Below are 20568 nucleotides of genomic sequence, written 5' to 3'. Positions count from 1 at the left end.
GCCAGGGGAAAGTTGACGTTAGTAGCTTTAGCTCCGTTAGCTCCGAACCCCGGAATCAGCCTCACTTAGCGCCCAGCCTCAATGGCCTTTTAACCCGCTTATTAGAGCACTAAGTATAATCGGGTCAAATGGTAAGTGCTCTTACCAGTCTTAACAAAAACGACTCGCCCCTAAATCACATTATTCGTCGCGGGGGCTTGTTGCTAAGATAGCGTGCTAACTTTACCCGACTCGTGTGTGCTTTTGCTACAAAGACAGCGTTTATCTAATCCCTGTGTTTATGTTTAATAAAATCTGCAGGCTTGAACTGTATTTATACGTTTTCCTCCCTGTGCTCTGTTTGTGCATGTTTTTCAATGAGATGGAGAGGAGCAGCGCTGTAGCGGTGGCTACAGGCTGATTTATGGTCCTGCGTTACACCGACGCAGAGCCTACGCCGTATGCTCTGCGTCGATTTAACGCAGAACCATAAATCAGGCTTAGCATTGATGACGTTTCCCTGCTGCTGTTCACTTTAAACGACAGTTTAAAAAAAAAACACACTTAAAACACAACAATATGAAATGGCACGCCATTTAATATAAATGTTTGCTGTGTGTTGTAGGTTGGTGAGAACATGCAGCCATGGGTGACATGAAAACCCCAGATTTTGATGATCTCCTGGCAGCCTTTGACATCCCTGATGCCACAGGACTGGTTGCCAAGGAGCCCATCCACGGCAACCACGAGGAGCCGGAGAACCAGCTGAAACACACGGGGATGTGCCTGGATGCCGGCTTAATCAATAATCAAGCTGTCACGACGGCAGATACCCCCGTCGTTAGTGTCATTGTGAAAAACACAAGTCGACAGGGGTCGTTGGACGGCTTTGAGGATAAGCTTCACTCGGGACCGTCGCTGCAAAATGGATTCAGAGATCAAGAAACCTGCATTGACCCGGCCGAGCCAAACGACACTAGCTTTTCCAGATCCCTTGTGTCCGGTTTGAATGGGGAGAGTTTTCCGGATATCCACGGAGAAGCTCCCTTTCAGCACAAACCTGATGGGACACCGGTGTTTTCACAGTCGCTGTCACATTTCAGTCCCGTCTCCAGTCCTGAATCTGAAGACGCTCCTAGTAGTAGAGATGAAAGTCAGCCAAAACAAGAGAGACCCTGTTTTCCAGAAGCTCCAGTGTCGGTGGAACCTTCAGTCCCAGACAATCAGGATAAAATCGGCCTTTGTTTGTTTGATAATTGCCTGAAGGACAGTCAAGAAAGCAGAGCAGAGAATGGCAGAAGACAGGACCCTTCTATTAACTGCATCAGAAATGAAACAGGGAAGACGCCTAAGGACCAGTATGCATTTCCCCTAACCAACAGTGAGCAGAACTTCATTGATACCAGCTGCAATTTTGGAAACACAATAGACGTTAATATCTCTTGTTCACCTGCCAAATCTCACACATCAAAGTTGTCTTCTTGCCTTGAGGCTCTGGTTGCTCTAAATGCTAGAAAAGATCCCAGTGAGCAGACTAATCCTAGAGAAGTATCAGTGGTTCAGAATGACTGCCTTATTAAAGGTAGCCCAAAGTTGCCCGTATCGCCAAGAAGCCCCCGAAGTCCCCTTGAAGCAGTAAAACGGTTAATGAAACCGTCTGATAGCCCTATGAGTATCTGCAGTGATACCAGTGACAAAGTATCCCCTGCAGTGTTGTCTGGCTCACCCCCAGCTATCCCCAGGGTTAGAATTAAAACTATCAAAACCACATCCGGGCAGATCAAACGCACAGTAACCAGTGTGCTACCAGAATCAGAAACTGATGAAATTAACTCTGCCTATGAATCCTCTCCATGTCAGAGTATGATTAGTGAGGATTCTTACTGCAATGCATCTCCTCACCGGTCTCAAACAGTTGAGCATGTAGTTGGAATGCAGGCCAAAGGTAACCCGGCTAGCACATCTTCACCGAAGGTTTTAAACAGAAAGCCTGAAGAAAACTCAAGGAAATCTGCAACAAATCTGCATGGTGCCAGTGGTCCTGGCAAAAGACCTGTTTCACATCTGGTGCAGAAACCAAAGAGAGCATCATCTACAACAGGCCATGCAACTAACACAAACTTCCTTCCAAAAGCAATGCACTTAGCTAGTTTAAACCTGGTCCCTCACAGCGTTGCTGCCTCAGTAGCTGCACGCTCCACCTCCCACCAACAGAGCCAGCATACACTTTCCTCTACAGTGTGCAGCACTGTCCCACTGGTTCACCAGGTCAAATCAGCCAACCCTCAGCCACGTGCATCTGTTTCAAACACAGCTGCAGGAACCTTACACAGACTACTGAACAATTCAAACCCTGTGCCTAAATATGTACCAAACTTAAATCCTCCTCCGGGGAGTGGCATCAACCTTCCACCGCATGGATACTGCTGCCTGGAGTGTGGGGACTCCTTTGGGGTCGAGAGGAGTCTTGCATTTCATTACAGCAGGAGGAGCGTCCACATAGAAGTAGGATGTACACATTGCGCAAAGACGATGGTTTTCTTCAACAAGTGTGCCTTGATGGCACATGCACGCGAACACAAAAATAATGGCATGGTTATGCAGTGCACACAGCTCCATTTGAAACCCATATCAGAGGAGGAAATGTTTGTACCCCTGAACACTGAACCGGTGAACACGAGTTCTTACGCATCACCATCACTCTCGTCTAAAAGTGAGCCCGTCCTGCCCTTATATCCTGACAATGTTATTCGGCACAGACTCCGTTGCCTGGATTGTAACAAACAATTGCCTGACTACAAAGCACTCGCAGGTCATTACCAGAGGTCGTCAGAAGATGTTCAAGGACTGGTGAGTGGCTGGTTTGTTGAAATGTGAACAAAATCATTCTGTAATTTTATTAACAACAAATGAAAAGATCAAAAGATTATTTTGTTTCATTCTGCAACACAGAATAAGATTTTGATATTTATAGCAATGGGGTTCAGTATGTGGTATTTACTCCAAATTAAGAGCCTGCACATTATCCTTGTAAAGGAGTACGTTGCACAATACAAGAGATTAACTAACTTATGTTTTGTCTGTAGTTTTACAGCAACACAACAGTTGTGGTTTGTGGGACTGATGATTAAGCTTCATCATGTTTTGGCTGCATTGGAAAAAATACTTATTGTCAGGTTCACTTTTCACATCAACAATAGCATATAGATATCTGCAAAGTTATCATTTTTATTCACATTTTATTGTCTATGTTTTGAATTTTACCCTTTCGGTTGTTTTCTTCTTTTGCAACAGATTTGTAAAGTATGCTCAATGTTGTTACCCAACAAGTGCAGCTTCAGAGCCCACCAACGCATTCATGCACACAAGTCCCCTTATTGCTGTCCCGAGTGTGGTGCCATGAGCCGTTCTGCAGACATACAGAAGCATGTCATGGAAAACTGTCTGCATTATGCACGCAAGGCTTGGTACAAGTAAGTCCTGTAGCAAAAACATTCAGGACTTGATACATCTCAAAACATAAAGGGCATACTTCCAATAAAAGTGTTTCTTTTTCTTCTAGATGTCTTCACTGTGATGTGGTGTTCAGAACCTTACAAGGACAAAAGAGTCACGTCGAGGAGAAACACTGTGAAGTCTTTTACAAATGCTCTGCCTGCCCAGTTGCCTTCAAGACCTCTGACAGCTGTGAAGTACATTTTAAAAATAAGCACCATGCCAGCAAACTATCGCCTCAGTAAGTCAAAACCTCGTGACCAGACTGTTAGAAGTTGGGAATTTCTTTTTATATCTTAAAAGTGTTCTGTTTCTTTTTTTGCAGGTTAGTCTTTAAGTGTTCGTGTGAAGCAATTTTCAAGAAAAAACAACTGTTCTTTCAGCATTTCCATCAAAATGCCAGCAAGCGAGTTACCTGTGTATTTAAGTGTCCAGAATGCAACTCAGTCTTTCCGCAAAAATACCTGTTAATGCAGCACTTTAAGGTGAATACTGAGTGTAAAAGGTGTATTTGATGTTAAATACTCAGTTTAATCAAAATTATGTTACCCAGTATATGATAATTGACATGAAGAATGGGCTGTTTTATTTCACTTGTATGATTTCTTTTTTCCTCCTGTTTTGCAGGTTGTGCATGTGGGAAATGCAACAGCAGAGACAGAAAAGGTCACTAAGGAAAAGGCTAGGACTGATAAGTCAACAGATTTTCATTCTGTCCAACCACAGAAGAGTCACAACCCTCATAAACTCACAGAAGGTCCCAGGAAAAAGTCAGAGAAGGACAGCAAACCTCGCGTGAAGCCCAGAGGCTGGACATGTGGCGAGTGTCTACAGTTTTTCACTGATCGAGAATCCTACGTTTCTCATGTGAAGACCAAACACGGAAAGGTAAAGGTGCATGAATGGAAATTCTGGTGCCTGTTGAATGAAACTTTTAACAAAAGCTACACAGTAAGATGCATCTTTCTGAGTCAGCATTGCTACCATTGTGATATAAACTGGCTGGAACTTGGCTCAGCATGCAGTACTGAGGTCAGACATGTCTGAAAGTACATTTTCTAATAAGGATTTGGTGAAATCATTGAACCGATCACTATTCTCCCTGTCTGTTATTAATAGACAAAGAGAATGATCGTGGTGGTTTGCATATAACAGTTTGTTTTAATTGACAGGATTATTAATTACGAAAAAGATTCAGATATTTTAGAATCATTAAAAAATCCATATTTTTGAATTACTTTTTTTCTTTTTTCCCCTGTCCTTGATTTGCACGCTAATTCACCACGTCCAAAACTTGGTTGTGATATTCTTATTCTTTTTGTTCATTCAGTAATGATTTCTGCACTCTGATATATTAACTGCTCATCTGAGTTTTTCTGCAGTCCTTGTTGCTCAGTGTAGCACATTTTATGAGATATGACTCAAAACCATAAAAATGCATTATTATGTAGATCTATATCTTACTTAAAATCAAACATTGCTTCATTACTAACATGAATAATCCCAGTCTGCCCAATTTTTCCAATAATATTTATTTCGAAATGTACCTTCTTTTTTCTTTTCTGTCAACAGACTGTGAAGAAGTATCCATGCCGACATTGTGAGCAGTCATTTAATACCGCAACCAGTCTGAGAAGACACATTCGCAGTGAGCATGATGGGAAAAGGAGAATTTACACTTGCTGGTAAGTTTTTGGAAATGTTTGAAAATGAAGAAATAACTCTTGCCACAGTTAATTGTTTTCATGAAAACTTTCCTCCATACAACAGGTATTGCACAAATAGCAAGACAATATTCACAACGAGTGTGATGTTGAAGAACCACATTAGTCTTATGCATGGAATTAAAAACCCTGATCTTAGCCAAATGCCCAAAATATCCATCCCCGGGTACCAGGAGTCCTTGGGCAAGGTATTTGTTTTTTTCTTGGTATATAAATTAAGCACTGATGTTCATACATTACATTAAAGAATGTCTGATTTTTGGTTTTCAGGGGTTTGTGTCAGCGCTGCCCACTGTGGACAAACAGACTGACCATCCGGCTCACACTGATCTAGAAGCTCCTTCAGCCAAACGTCTCAAAACTCAGTTCCGCTGTTCAAAGTGTGGTTTCATTACAGACAACAGCGCAGAGTTTCATCAGCATATACCTCAGCATAAAACAGACAAAAACACTCCTCAGTGCCTTCACTGTGGTCTGTGTTTCACTTCTGTGCGCTCTCTCAATAGACATCTTTTTATTGTGCACAAAGTCAAAGATCTAGAGAAAAAGGAGATGAACATTATGGAAAAGGAGCAAAGCAACTGGCCTGTTAGGTCAGTGGAGCCTCACGAGTTAAATGAATTTGAACCCTCGCAGGAAAAAGAGCCAGAAGGCCCTCGATGTACCAAAACCACAGACTTTTCTTTTAAAACCGGGCCCTCACTCTCAGACAAAAGCAGTCTCTCTCCAGCTGTGAGAGCCACATAGATTTCCCTTAAAGCTGCTGCAATGGCTCCTTATTTTATTTTACAGTTAACCCCAAATGTATGCTTCAGTGTCAGTCAGATGTGCAGTCTGCACTGTAGCTTCCCTCTTCAGACTTGTAACTGCACATCACAGCAATGCAGACACTTTGTATGTATTTACCGGCTTCTTGCTATTATCAAACATAAAGGCCCCCATGGTTTAAGTATATACAGTATGATATAAGAGATCTTATTTAATTCAAGACAGCCAGTATTCTGTCGCCAGCTTTTTTCTCATTTTAGAAGCAGTTTGTTCAGATGTCAGTTCAGAGTTCATACACGCAACTTTCTCTGATATGTTCCCTCTGTCTGTGTTGTATTGTCTCTAAAGTTGCATTTATCAGCTCCTCACATACTCATGCAACCAGACATCTTGTAGGTTTTGTTTACTGTTGCTGCGCAGCATCAGAAGTCCTAACTTTCATCAGGTGCTTATGTGTTAGATGTCCATGTGGGCTTAAGCCACTTATATAAGATCCAAATTAATTTGATATTTAAGGCACAAACGTGTCTTCTTTTTGTTTTTCTTTTCTTTTCTTTAGGGTGGCGTAAAATTCATGGCCTTTTGAATTGGGCATTTTTATTTCAAAGCGGAAAGTATATTCAAGCAGATCCATATTATCTAATAAAAACATTATTTTCAGAATAATTTTTCATTTATTTAATTTTACGTTGCATGTTTATAGGAAACACTTTAATCTTGCTTTTTAAAATATAACAGCACTTGTAGCTTTTTTATTTTATTTTTTTTTCAAGTTCCATCCCTCTTGACATGATGCTCAGGTTTTTCTCTTAGAACTCCTGATGGAGAAGTGGTGGATTTTCACCCCTACGATTAATTTAATTTCCTTTAATCTAGTTTGATGTCTTTCAGCCTGCACGCTACGACTGAGCGGGATTCAGGTTGGAATTTTTATGACATGACAATGTTGCAGATATTTGACGGTTCAAATTTAGCACTTGCATTCCCAACGCTTTTATTTTGCAAAATATGCACCCTTTGTCAAAAAGTAGTATTCCCTTATTTGTTATAAACACTTGACTGAAGAAGTATCCCATGAAAGCATATGAAGGTATCAGAGATGGCATATTAATGCTGAGCTCTTAACAAATGTTTCTTTTAAATATGTAAGCATTTTTAAGTGCTTTTGGCTCCTTTTGTTTTTATAATTTATGTTTTGAGCGTAATCAGTGTGTAGGCTACCTGTGCTATCTACGATCTGACCTTTTCTTTTCCACTCCCTTTATTTGAGAGTAGAGGAAATTGAGAGGTATTACCCAATCGAATAACAGTATTGAAAATACTTCCAACTGCCAGAAGTGTATTTTTCTGGCAAGCAAATGTCAGTGTTGTTTGAAATCAGGGTACTTGGTTCTTGGATAATCTAGAGCAGGGGTGAGAGTGAAGCGTGGTGGCACAAGAGAGGTAATGTTTTATAAATCACTACCTGGCTGGCAACATGATTGAATACCCAGCGACTCTGTGGGAAGTATGTCAAAGATCAGTATTTGTGAAGGTCGATCCTTCTTGTTTGCAGGTTCGAGTTTGTGAAGCAGCACTTTTTGTTTTGTGCTGTCTCCATGACAGTTCCTACCTCTATGGTGAATGGCAGTGATTGTTAAATGTTTCAGAGGCTTTTAGAAGCTGCAGGTAATCTCAGTGCAATGTAAAAAAAAAAAAAAAAAAAATGAAATAAAGATTTATAAAAAAGTGTATTATCCCATATGAAATTTTATAAATTATTTTGGGAGCAAATATTATGGCTTTATGGTCATATTGACTTAACTGACGAGCATAGTTTTCTATGAAAGTGCTGTACGCGTCCTTAAATCACCACACTGCAGCTGTTGACCTGCAGAGGCTGAAAAGAATTACTTGTTTGCGATTCCTCTTTTGTAATGGTTGATATTTGTACTTTTGATACCGTGTACAGGAAGGACTTGTATAGGAAAGGAACTTGTGTACATACGTTAACCAGTGAAACCTGGTTTCACAGCATTAAGCCATTACATCTGTTCAGCATGCAGTGGCCCATGTGCCTTGCTGTTATGTTTACGTAAAATACTTACAAATAAACTGGTGCGTTTAATTATACATCTGCTCGTCTCCTGTCTTGTGTTATAAAATGCTCATAAACTGTTGTATGGGATTGAGGGAAGTGTTTAATGGCATTTGGATGCGACACCAAGTCGTTTTGCTGTGAGATCACGTACCTTACAATCATTACAAAGCACATAAATTTGCACGATTCATCTCAAAAAGGCCATCCACAGATGGCTGACCTCATCCAATTAGAATATTAAGCCCATCCTACCTCTGTATAAGTACCTGTCCTCATAGTATGTGAGCCACAGATTTTCAAATAGCAAGCTGTAAACTCAATGAAGGGGACCATGACAAAAATCTGCAGAGGAGGATTCCTATCTTCTGTCATCCTGATCTCATATATTGCAATGACATCTTCCATGACTTTTGATGTAACCGAGCTGAGAAATAAATTTTCCAAGCTCAAGCTGAATCCGAGAGGAAATCTTTGGGCAACAGGTAAGACAACACTGCTCGCAGCATTTTTGTTTAAAGTGAACATATTTTTTGTTTATCCGTTTGCAAGGGCTTAATGTAATGTTCTGGTTTTAACAGGGCATTTCATGGGCAAGAAGAGTATCGTGGATAGCTCCTTTATGGAATCTGCCCTTGAAAATGGAGATGGTCCCTCAGAAGTTAGAGATGTTATCCCTGTCCATGTGGTGGATGATGTACGTGCGTTGCTAATCCAGATGCTGCAAAGTGCCCAACAGACGCAAGAAAATAAGCTTGACATGTTAGTTTATTATATTTATTATCATTGTCAGTAGTGGTAATATTATTTTACAGTGCTGTGCACCTCACTGTCTTTTTCCTGTTCATATAGAGAAGGGGGAGATCCAGCTTGAGGAAGTGCCAGCCAGACATCCATCTGATGAAGAAGAGACTTCCTGTTTGTGGAAAAAGAAAACATATATCTAAGATATTTCCTTGTGGTATAATATAATGAAATATCTTTTGTATCCTGTTACCTCATGCTTTTTTTTATGTTTTATTTTTTGTGTCAATAAAATGAGCAAAGAAGCTAATTGTATGTATGTGTTTTATTAATAATGTAATATTATTGAAGTGTTTTCAGTTTCTGATTAAGTGATTATTTTTAACAGAATATGTATGGCACCACCTGTTGGTTCAGGACTAGAGTTAGTAAAATGTGGATGAAATGGGCCTAAAATTTGAGAGAAAAGATAACATCATTTTCAGAAATAATGAACCTTAAAACAAAACTGTTCTGCTGCTGTTCATGAGGATCATGGATATATTTTCTATTTATTTATTTTTTTATTATTAGTTTGCACACAATAAAATTAACACTTGCAATCAAAATAGTAAAACAAATGTGACAGGAGAGGTCAAAAGGCCAACAGGCTTATGCAACGGACCTCCCCTCAATTTAGGAAGTAAAACAGTAATTACAAAAAATCAAAAAACAAAAACAACAAGACATATATGTTAAATATACATATATGTTAAGATAGATAGACAGATAGCTCATAATACCACCTTCTCTCAACACTTTTTGTTTTTACCTCTGACTGAAGAATAAACAGAAGAAAGGGTTATATTCATAGAAACATGTTAAGCAACAATAAATCATTTATTAAAAACATTCACTTATTGCAGAATAGTGACATATTCATTTTTAATTCCATTATTTTCATAGTACCAAACCATGTGGTCTAAAAAGGGTATTTTCTACCCAAGCAGTTTCATGCTAAATTCAATCGGACTACATTTTAGACTTTTTTTTTTTTTTTTTTTTAAGGACAGTGAACGCAAGATTTATACTTGTATCTGTGTATTTATACATTGAAATATTCATTCATATTAACGACCCAAATCCCTTTTCCACCACTGGCAGCTCTGTGTGTTTCAATAAACTTGCGAAAGGATTTTTTCATTCAACCATTCATTCACCGTTTATGGTTTATGTAGATATTTATTAATTATTAATAATTAAAAATACTCTAGATAATTGTAACTGTTAAGGCCACGTGGGCTTGTTTACGTTTTGTTGCCAGATGTACGATAATTCCGGCTTCTGTACGATCGTTCTGTACGATAATAATATGGTGTAAAAGTTAATTTATTTCAATAATTCAACTAGAATATGGTGTAAAAGTTAATTTATTTCAATAATTCAACTAGAATATGGTGTAAAGGTTAATTTATTTAAATAATTCAACTAGAATATGGTGTAAAAATTAATTTATTTCAATAATTCAAGTAGAATATGGTGTAAAGGTTAACTTAGTTCAATAATTCAACTAGAATATGGTGTAAAAGTTAATTTATTTCAATAATTCAACTAGAATATGGTGTAAAAGTTAATTTATTTCAATAATGTAAAACAAATACTTGTTTTACATTAGTGTACGATATTTTCAAAATCTCTCTCAAAAATCGAATATTTCTTCAAGACTGTTATTCACTATTTCGAATCAAGTTCGGCAGATTTATTTGTTCGTTTTTGATCCGGTGTTTTTCGTCACATTTTATTTATTTCATCCTAACTTTATCTCTCACACATCTCCTTAGCCCTACGCCGTCAACAAACTCGTTTCTCATTCGCCCTTGTCGTAAGTTACGATCATTTCATGCGAAATACGATAGTTTCGGTCTCTCTGTACAATAATTTGTTTTTTTGCATACAGGGCAACATGTCACCCTATGCTTGTTTCTGTCTCCAGTTCTGGCAACACATTACTACTAATCAGATCCGGGTAAAGGCTGATTCATGGTCCCGCGTTAAATCGACGCAGAAACTACGCCGTAGGCACGCGGCGTGACGTACCGTAGGGTGTGCGTCGCCGCGTACTTTACGGCGTAAGCTCTGCGTCGATTTAACGCGGAACCATAAATCAGGCTTAATGCCGCGTTCCATTTGTCCTGGAAGTCGGAATTTCCCAGTTCCCAGTCGGAATTTTCAAGTGGAACGCCCTTCAAATTCGGATTTCCTACTGGGAAAGTGGGAGAAGCTTCACCACCCCCGAGTTACCATTCCAAGATGGCTGCCATTCCCAGTTCCGATTTCCGAGGTAAATGGAACGCGGCATAAGAGCGTGGTTTGTGCACCACCACTACTGCGTAGCTTGTACAATAATCATGCCCCTAATAGTGATGTGTGGCTACCCGTGCAGTGGTAAAACACGGAGGGCAGAAGAGCTAAAGGCGTATTTTGATGAAAACACTGAGAGGAGGGTGATTATTGTTGGGGACGGAGTCCTGGGAGTTGAAAGAAACCACGTTTACGCAGGCAAGTGAGCTAGCTCCGTCTGCTTCAGTTTATACATGCTTTATCTGGTTTCTTTTCCAGGGCTTTCTATTCTTCTGGGATATCCTCTTAAACGGCACCAGCCTTTAAAGTTAAGCTGTTTAAACAACTCTTGAGTATTATGTCACTAGGGTTGCCACCTTTCAGAAATAGAAATAAGGGACGCCCCGATTTCAGCAGCAGGAGCAAAAACAAAAGCCCCAAAACTTCTAAACTGAATAAAAATGTGTTTATTTTATATGAAAAAACTAAATGCTTTGATTTAAAGTTTAAAGTGCTTTAATAGCATTGAACTTGCATGACTGTACAGACAGCCAACCATACTAGCAACTGAAATAGCCTCCTATGCTATGTGTGTCCATCAGCCCAGATATAATATAGCCTACAGGTGAAGAATATGGTGTAAAAGTTAATTTATTTCAATAATTCAACTAGAATATGGTGTAAAAGTTAATTTATTTCAATAATTCAACTAGAATATGGTGTAAAAGTTAATTTATTTCAATAATTCAACTAGAATATGGTGTAAAGGTTAACTTATTTCAATAATTCAACTAGAATATGGTGTAAACGTTAACTTATTTCAATAATGCAACTAGAATATGGTGTAAAAGTTAATTTATTTCAATAATTCAACTAGAATATGGTGTAAACGTTAATTTATTTCAATAATTCAACTAGAATATGGTGTAAAGGTTAACTTATTTCAATAATTCAACTAGAATATGGTGTAAAAGTTAACTTATTTCAATAATTCAACTAGAATATGGTGTAAAAGTTAATTTATTTCAATAATTCAACTAGAATATGGTGTAAAAATTAATTTATTTCAATAATTCAACTCGAATATGGTGTAAAGGTTAACTTATTTCAATAATTCAACTAGAATATGGTGTAAAAGTTAATTTATTTCAATAATTCAACTAGAATATGGTGTAAAAGTTAATTTATTTCAATAATTCAACTAGAATATGGTGTAAAAATTAATTTATTTCAATAATTCAACTCGAATATGGTGTAAAGGTTAACTTATTTCAATAATTCAACTAGAATATGGTGTAAAAGTTAATTTATTTCAATAATTCAACTAGAATATGGTGTAAAAGTTAATGTATTTCAATAATTCAACTAGAATATGGTGTAAAAATTAATTTATTTCAATAATTCAACTTTCAATTCAACAGGATAGGATAGGATTCAACGTTAATAATCCCCAAAGGGGAAACTTCATTGCAATAACAACAAACCACAACAATACAACATAAGACAATCAACAATACACATTAACAATATCTCCACCTAGGGACAGCAGGGGATCAATACAACAGCAAAATAAGTGATCAGTACAAAATATCAATACCACAGCAAAAAAAAGTACAATGTGCAGTACAAGGATTAGTATTGCAGCAAGACATGACATCAGCAGTCCAAATTAAAAAGTCTGGTTGCTGCAGAATAGTGTTTCATTAGGTGAAGAGAAACATACAGTACAGAGCAACAGTTTGGACCTTCTCATTCAAACAAATGGGGAAAGTGTGTCTAAACCTCTGGTCTGTACGGTATGTTTTAACAGTGATGGGTCTCATCCTCTATCTGGGTTGACCTCTTAAGTAGGAAGCAATAAACTGGATATACGGCTGAAGGTCTGATATGTTTGGCAGATGGGGTTCACGTACAAAGAACACCTCCCTTTTTAGTGTAAATAGGGCTGGATTGATGACCCCAGGGTGCATTTTCTCTCCTGCCTTTGTGGTTTGAGGAGCGTTAAATTAATGATGGTGGTTTGAATTGAATTTGCATGCATCAGCTGCACAAACTTGCTCAGATGCTCCTAATGGAGACTCATTCAAAAGATGGTCAAACCAGTATGATATGAAAATGGAATATGTCCTATGAATAATTTCCCCATATGATAAACTAAAGATTGCCTTTGTATTCTTGCAGTAACCCAACCTTGTTGTTGCAGATTCTCAAAACGAAAAAAAACTCAGAGCGTCTCTTAAAGCTGAGGTGGAGAGGTAGGTTTCATATACATATATATATATATATATATATATATATATATATATCTGTTAGAAAACACACACTTATCATTGTACACCTTTTTATAACTCAGTTTGTTTTTTAGGAAAGTCAGCAAGGATGACATTGTTATTCTGGACTCATTAAATTACATAAAAGGTACATCTCGACAAAAAATTACCCATGTTTTGAAATACTGAATTGCCTTTTTTAAAGATCAAATATGTCACAGGTTACCGGTATGAACTGTTTTGCCTCATCAAACATGCGCAGACGCCACACTGCCTTGTGAGTATGCCAAAGAAGGTGTGTTGAATTAAATTGAAAAAAAATGTTGTTTTGACAACTCTGACTCAGAAGTGTGATGCTGTCGTTTGTTGAAGGTGTACTGTTTGACATCGGATGAGCAGAGTTCATGTTGGAACACAAACAGAGATGCTGCTGAGCAGTACAACCAGGAAACGTGAGTGAGAGGCATCTACATTGAATAGGTGTCGTGACGATCGCTGGTAGCAAGTGATGAATGTGTTTGCTTTTTGTAATTTGTCTTGAAGCCTTGATGCCTTAGTTCAAAGATTTGAAGCTCCAGACTCCAGAAACAGGTGGGACAGCCCTCTCTTCACTATCCTGAAGGATGACGAACTTCCACTTCAGGACATTTCTGATGCCCTTTTTAAAAGAAAAGCTCCCCGCCCAAACCAGTCCACTCAGAGTGTAAGGACATTTAGATTTTATTAGACGTAAGTTGTATTCAATGTGCTGACGTTAACAGATATGTGGTTTTTCACCTCAGCAACCGCTGTCTTCTTCAAACTACTTGTACGAGCTGGACAAGATTACTCAAGAAGTGTTAATGGTATGTGTATTTTTTTTCTTCCCTCCACTCAATTATTGCTCTATGTCAGTTTTTCACCACGATTTGAATGTTTCTGACAAAACTTCCCACCTTTGGTCTAAAAATCAATTAAACGAGCCTCTGAATTAGGGAGGAAAATATGAGACATTGCTGTCTAATAATTTACAAAAAATGAATCCTAAACACAGAAACTGCGTGAAAAACTATGCATCTTATTTTTTTTATTGCATTTTAATTTTCATGATTGTAGAGTAATTTTGGCTCATATATCATAATTTTGCTTTAGTTCATTGAGATGTGTCACCATTATTTATACATTTGAATCGCGTTTATGTCCAGACTTTGAGCCGTTGTAGCACGTTCATTCTTGTTAACCTTGTTTGCGCTGAATGGATAGAAATTATTTTATTGTTTGGATTGCTAATTGTATTATTATTATTATTATTACCAAGTTTACCAGTCTGTAACTTGAGTTGTATTTTTTTATTTTTCAATATGTGTTTTGATAAAGATATTTGAAATTTTACAGGCAATTTTTAACGCTCAGAAGACGAGTGTTCCTGGGGATCTCATCTCGGTATCGGGAGCAACAGAAAAAATATCCTTTTCATATATGCATAAAAGTACTTTTGACTTTTTTTAGTGTATTTGACAGAGTTGCCTAATCCTGTGTTCTCAGAACAACTGTTGACTTAGCGCCAGCAACCTGAATGTGTCCTTATACAATCACAACTTTAAGTGTAACATCACAAGACGACGTGGCTCAGAAGTAGGGGAAGAGAAGAAGCAAATGAGAAGACGTTTTTGATTCCCACTTTGATTTAATAGTCATACAATATAAAGTATGGCCATAGCAAGCCCAAAAAGACCACTGGTGAATTTGAGTGGAGGACGAGCAGAGATGAATGTTGCAGCATCAGGACTTGCGGATACCTGATTAAGAAAAAATCTTTAGTTAGACAAGATTTGGTCCTCCATAAGGACTTTTTCCAAAAGATTTTTCTCTGGAGAAAAAAGGGAGATCAGTATTTTTTTTTCTTTCTTCAGGCATTAAAAGTCAAAGGAGCTATATTCTGACTCCTCCATTTTAGGTGATTTTCCTCTTCGCTCACGTCCGCTCATAGTTGGGAAGTAAATGCCTCAACATCAAAGAACTGTGTGTTCATCAATAGAATTGGTTTGGAAGGTATAGCAACAACAAGCAATGTTAAAGGTCACATTTATCATAATGAAATGCTGTGGGATGACTGGAGCGAAACCAGTACTTTGATTTTTTATTTTATTTATTTATTTTTTTTCCTCCCCTTTGAAAGCGTTGATCCCAGCAGAGGCTAACATAAAAGCATGCAAGGTTCTTGTGCTGGTCCGCTTGGATCTACAGCTGCATAATTTGAATTTAAGATAAGTCAGTAACACTTTTGCTTTGTACTTCTTAAGCTTTATATGACATGCTGTTATGTTGAAATCTATTTGGTTGGTTATTGCTTTTAGAAATCTGGGCGAGACGTATTTTCTGGGTCTGTGCGTAAATGATTTGGCGTTCCTTAACTTAAAGCTGAACGTGGAGCTCACGAGGAACATCAACATGGCAGAGCTGCGGAAATTTCGGCGGCAGTTCATCAGCTACAGCAAGATGCACCCAACAGAGAACACGGGGCAGATTGCTAACATCTTTGTTCAGTATTTAAATAAGAGTCTTCATTGATATATATATATATATATATATATATATATATATATATATATATATCAACAATGAGCTCTGTCTTTATTGCTCTCTGACAAATAAATATTTTTTTAATGTTTATTTTTTGTTACTGTTCATTTTAGAATGTTTCATGTCATTTAAAATCACTAAATGGAGGCACTACAGTTCAGTAAATTGGCATTCAAATAATGGCGTCATAACAGCCGTTAAGAGTCGGAGGTGGAAAACAAAAACACGATTATTTTGCTTGGGTTGCAAAGTGTACCTCAGCGAATTAAATGATGAAAATAGTAATTTTGATTATGCAACGGATAGTTGCATAATGGCAAACTTAGTCAGCATCTTGCAACGCCTTACAAAGACACTGGTTGTTGTAGAGCAGTGGTTTCCAACCCTGGTCCTCGGGGCACGCTGCCCTGCATGTTTTAGATGTTTCCCTGCATCAGCTCACTGTGATGAAAGTAGCTGTGTCGTCAACAGAGTTGTGCAGACCCTAATGACAAGCTAATCAAGACCATTAATTACAATCAGGTGTGTTGATGCAAGGCAACATGTAAAACATGCAAGACAGGGGACCAGTAGAGACATGTAGAGACAAAGGTGATGTAGTGTCAGAGGGCTGTTGTTAATGGTAAAATATCAGTAATTTCATATACTTTGTTGTTATAATGAAGATGGAGGAGAAGAGTTTAATTAAAGACAAGGACAGGAATAGACCTGCAGTAATGTAACAAAATTGCCCAGTTATAGATATGATACAATGAGGTCAATTTATTTTTCTCACATTAAGATATTTGAAAAAAATCTTGCTGTTGTTTTGGGTTTCCTTTTGTTTTTATTCAATTTCTTTCATTACTTGTTTTTTCTTTCTGTAATTTCATAGCTCAGCAGTATTTGAAGCACGGGTTAGCCCTAATTCTGCATGTGCTTTTCAAAGTCTTGACCACCCTGAACGCAGATCCTTGTTAAGAAGTATTACATTGTTGAATTGCTGACTAAAGTTCTTTTCCAAGATTTTGTCTTATTTAAGAGGATTGGCAGAAACAACACTTTTTTTTCCCCTTTGCTACAAGATTGTTTTTTGCACTGGAAGTTAAGTGTATTCCAAAGGACAAAAGTCCACCGGCTCAAAACAATTACCGGTAATCCTGATTGGAACGGCGGCGGTAGTTGTTCTCCAGATTAGGCGCGCTATCGTTCCGGCGATTTAGACTCGATAATTACCTCTTAACGTTTGAGCTAATCTCAAATTGGTTCTTTGTTGGCTACACCAACAAAGCAAAGCAACAGATCCATAATTCATAAAATGAATCGCAAGATATCTTTGGATTTCTGAGAAAAATAAATAAAAAAAGAATGATGATGATAAATTTCATTTATTGGCACCTTTCAAAGCACTCAAGACTACCTTACAGGAAAAAATAAGAATTAAAATCAAAGGAGGAATAGATTAAAACAATCAAAATACCAATGAGTGAAAATAAAATGCACTAACAAAACAACTGTTTAAAACTACAAATGCATTGTTTTATATTTTTTCCCGTGGGATTTACCAAATTGAAAAATGTAAGCCACGTGAGATTTAAAGATGTGAAGATGGAGGCGTGAGGAAGGGTGTGTATGAATCCATAAATAGAAACAGTTGTATGCTTTATCTTACTTCCCTTTTGGCGCGCTCCTTGACCCTTCTAATGCTTCCCAGTAGAGATATAAGAAAAGTGGAGGACACAGATAAGGAGAGAAGACAAGTTAATGACCACGAAACTGGTCATCGATTTAAAATGGCAACAACTAAATTAAAAACCGCTGCATCATCTAAAACTGTTAATCTATTTTTTCTAATTACCATTATTAATGTTATTGTTTACATATCCTCCCTTTAAAAAGCCCTTCTTGCCACCTGACATTTCTTGTTATTGGTAAAACCTTTTGTAATATATATATATATAATATATATGAGAGAGAGAGAGAGAGAGAGAGATTTACATATACACACACGTATATGTGCATATCGAGCACTCTGACAGAAGATTTGCAATATCTCGGTGCAAATATCAAACTACAAAAACTTCCTTGGGAAGTACAGGCTGTGCTGTCCTGCCCTGCAGCTTCAGTGTTGGATTTCCTTCACAGTTTACCGTCCAGATGTATTGGCAAGGCAGGTTTTTGTATAGCACATTTCAGCAATAAGCTAATTCAAAGTGCTTTACATAATAAAGTTATGAAAAGTGGAAAGGTGAAAAAAAGGTCACTTTCACAGCAATTAATGTCATTGTTCATGGATCTACTTTCAGGATAAGAGGTATTAAGTGTGTAAAGCAACAACAACAAAAAATATTGCTGCCTGTCTGCAAAAAAACCCAGTGGACCTGCAGCAACAGTCGTTAACAAGATCAGGCGTGCTGTTGATTAGGTGATTTAAGCTTGATAATCACATCTTAAAAAGTTTAACTAATCAAAGCAGTGAATCCAAAAATTCCTAAAATAAAATTACAGGGAGGATCCATAGATTTCTGAAAAGCCTCTGTGTGAATGCTGAAAGAAATATCAAAAACAGTTGTATGCTGCAGCAAAAAATTATGCCTTTGTCTCATTCTTCTGTTTGCTTCATTCTACTGTTCGTACTGTACCTAATCTGTCACAGTAGAGACATATGACAAGTGGAGAGAAGCCAATCCAACAGTCTAATGACCAGTTTCGTGGTCATTTATTTAAACAGCAACAACTAAATTACAAACCTATGCATCATCTTAAATTGTTCCAATTTCCATGACCATTATTGATGATATTGTTTATATACCTTTCTTTAAATATCTTTTATTGTCACCTGACAATTTTCTAATCATTATGTTTATTGTCTTTGGTAAATCATTTCTGTAATCATATGTATATGTTTATATAAATCACAAGCAGCAGCAACATATATGAGAAGCTGAAAAACTACAGGGTTTGAAGAAGGAATAGAAAAGATGTGGAAGCAGTGGCATGAGTGGTAACTGGAGCACTCAGAGCTGTGAGCTCAAAGCTGGGAGTCTGGGAACATCAGACATCCCTGTCTGGAAGAGTGCAGTCCTGAACACTGCGTTAAAAAACCCTCAAGCTGCCAGGATTCTGTTGAAGAGGGCTCACAAATCCATTAGTATCTGTATAAGTACCACTTTATAAGGTGACCCTGAACAGGAATAAGCAGGTATGTGGAGGATATAAACTACAGCTCCATCTCAATAGCCTAAACAACATGTAGAAAGAAATGAAAGGACCTTTTTAACTCAACAGCTGAGTAAGGTACTCCTGCAAGCCTCCTCTGTCCTCACTCCTCTGGACCCCTGGTACATTAAGTACAGGAATTGAAACGTCTTTTTCTTAAAATGTGTCTGTTACTGCCAATCATTTGAGCCCAGTCAATGACCTCATTCAATGCATTACAGATATCAAGTATTGGATGGCAACAGACTTTTTACAGCTGAATGAAGGAAAAACTGAGATTCTTTTAATTGGTCCAAGTGCTCTGAGGCAACCTATCCTCTATTAACTCCTCTGTCAGTAAAGCCTTGTGAACTTGTCAAAAACTTGGGTGTTATGTTAGATGCTGATCTTAACTTGCAGAAACACATAGTTAATGTCTCCAGGACTGCCTTATATCATCTTAGAAATATATCTAAAGCAAGATCCTTTCTGTCACAATCAGACTCTGAAAAGCTGGTTCATGCCTTTATCTCCAGTAGATTAGATTATTGCAATGCACTTTTTGCAGGACTGACAAAGCAAGTGTTACATAAACTCCAGCTTATTCAAAATGCTGCGGCCAGAATTCTAACAAAAACCGAGAGGTATGAACACATCACTCCTGTTTTATCCTCTCTGCACTGGCTCCCTGTTAAACAAAGAGTAGATTTTAAAGAACTTCTTATTGTTTTTAAATCTATGAATGGCTTAGCTCCCTCCTACATGGTTGACATGCTCACTGAATACATACCAGACAGATCCCTTAGATCATCAAATAAGAGTCTTCTCATTATACCTAGAATCCACACTAGATCTGCTCATGGTGCTTTCAGTCACTACTACACTCTCAGCAGGAACTAAGTTCTGCTCCAACAGTGCCCTCTTTCAAAAGCAGACTAAAAACGTACCTTTTTGCACAGGCGTTTGAGTAAACTCTACATGGTTGGCTGAGTGATCGCACTTTTGTTAAAATGGAATTATGGTTTTTATTGTTGTTTTTCTCTTGAAATACTTTTGTCTGTTTCTGTTATTGTAAACCTGTAATTTTGTTTGTTTGTTTATGTATTTGAGCACATTGAGTCCATGCTCATCATGTGAAATGTGCTTTATAAATAAATTTGCCTTAAAAAACAACAACACTGTTTTGCTGACACAAAAACTTCCTGGAGAATTACAGCATGTCCCGTCATGCCTTGCACTTTTAGTGTTGTATTTCCTTTCCAGTTTACCGTCCAGGTCATTAACAAGACCTGGTACATTAAGTACCGGAATTGAAACATCTTTTTCTTAAAAAAAATAAATAAATGTTTTGCTGACACTGATTCCCAGGTCAGTCTCAGGCAGGAGGAACGAGGAGAGAGGAAACAAGGAAACGAGCGCTCCTCAGTTCGTCTGTGTGATGGAGGGACAAAGA

General features: G+C 37.7%; 2 protein-coding genes across 2 annotated transcripts; both read left to right on the top strand.

The window, feature by feature from the left end:
• znf592 (zinc finger protein 592) lies at positions 1 to 8078 on the top strand. The gene is made up of 9 exons (XM_061721856.1): positions 1 to 131; positions 605 to 2829; positions 3274 to 3452; positions 3542 to 3715; positions 3800 to 3959; positions 4102 to 4362; positions 5047 to 5159; positions 5245 to 5386; positions 5469 to 8078. Exons 2-9 carry the CDS (start codon positions 625 to 627, stop codon positions 5943 to 5945), a joined length of 3711 nt encoding a protein of 1236 aa, XP_061577840.1. The 5' UTR covers positions 1 to 131; positions 605 to 624; the 3' UTR covers positions 5946 to 8078.
• A 2941-nt stretch (positions 8079 to 11019) lies between these two features.
• Positions 11020 to 20200, top strand: kti12 (KTI12 chromatin associated homolog). Its single transcript, XM_061721855.1, has 9 exons — positions 11020 to 11325; positions 13310 to 13361; positions 13472 to 13524; positions 13598 to 13653; positions 13749 to 13828; positions 13920 to 14079; positions 14159 to 14221; positions 14751 to 14819; positions 15783 to 20200. Exons 1-9 carry the CDS (start codon positions 11112 to 11114, stop codon positions 15924 to 15926), a joined length of 891 nt encoding a protein of 296 aa, XP_061577839.1. The 5' UTR covers positions 11020 to 11111; the 3' UTR covers positions 15927 to 20200.
• The last annotated feature ends 368 nt before the right edge of the window (positions 20201 to 20568 follow it).

The sequence above is a fragment of the Cololabis saira genome, chromosome 5, assembly GCF_033807715.1.
Source record: "Cololabis saira isolate AMF1-May2022 chromosome 5, fColSai1.1, whole genome shotgun sequence".
Classification (NCBI taxonomy): domain Eukaryota; kingdom Metazoa; phylum Chordata; class Actinopteri; order Beloniformes; family Belonidae; genus Cololabis; species Cololabis saira.
This window is presented reverse-complemented; position numbering and strand designations above follow the sequence as displayed.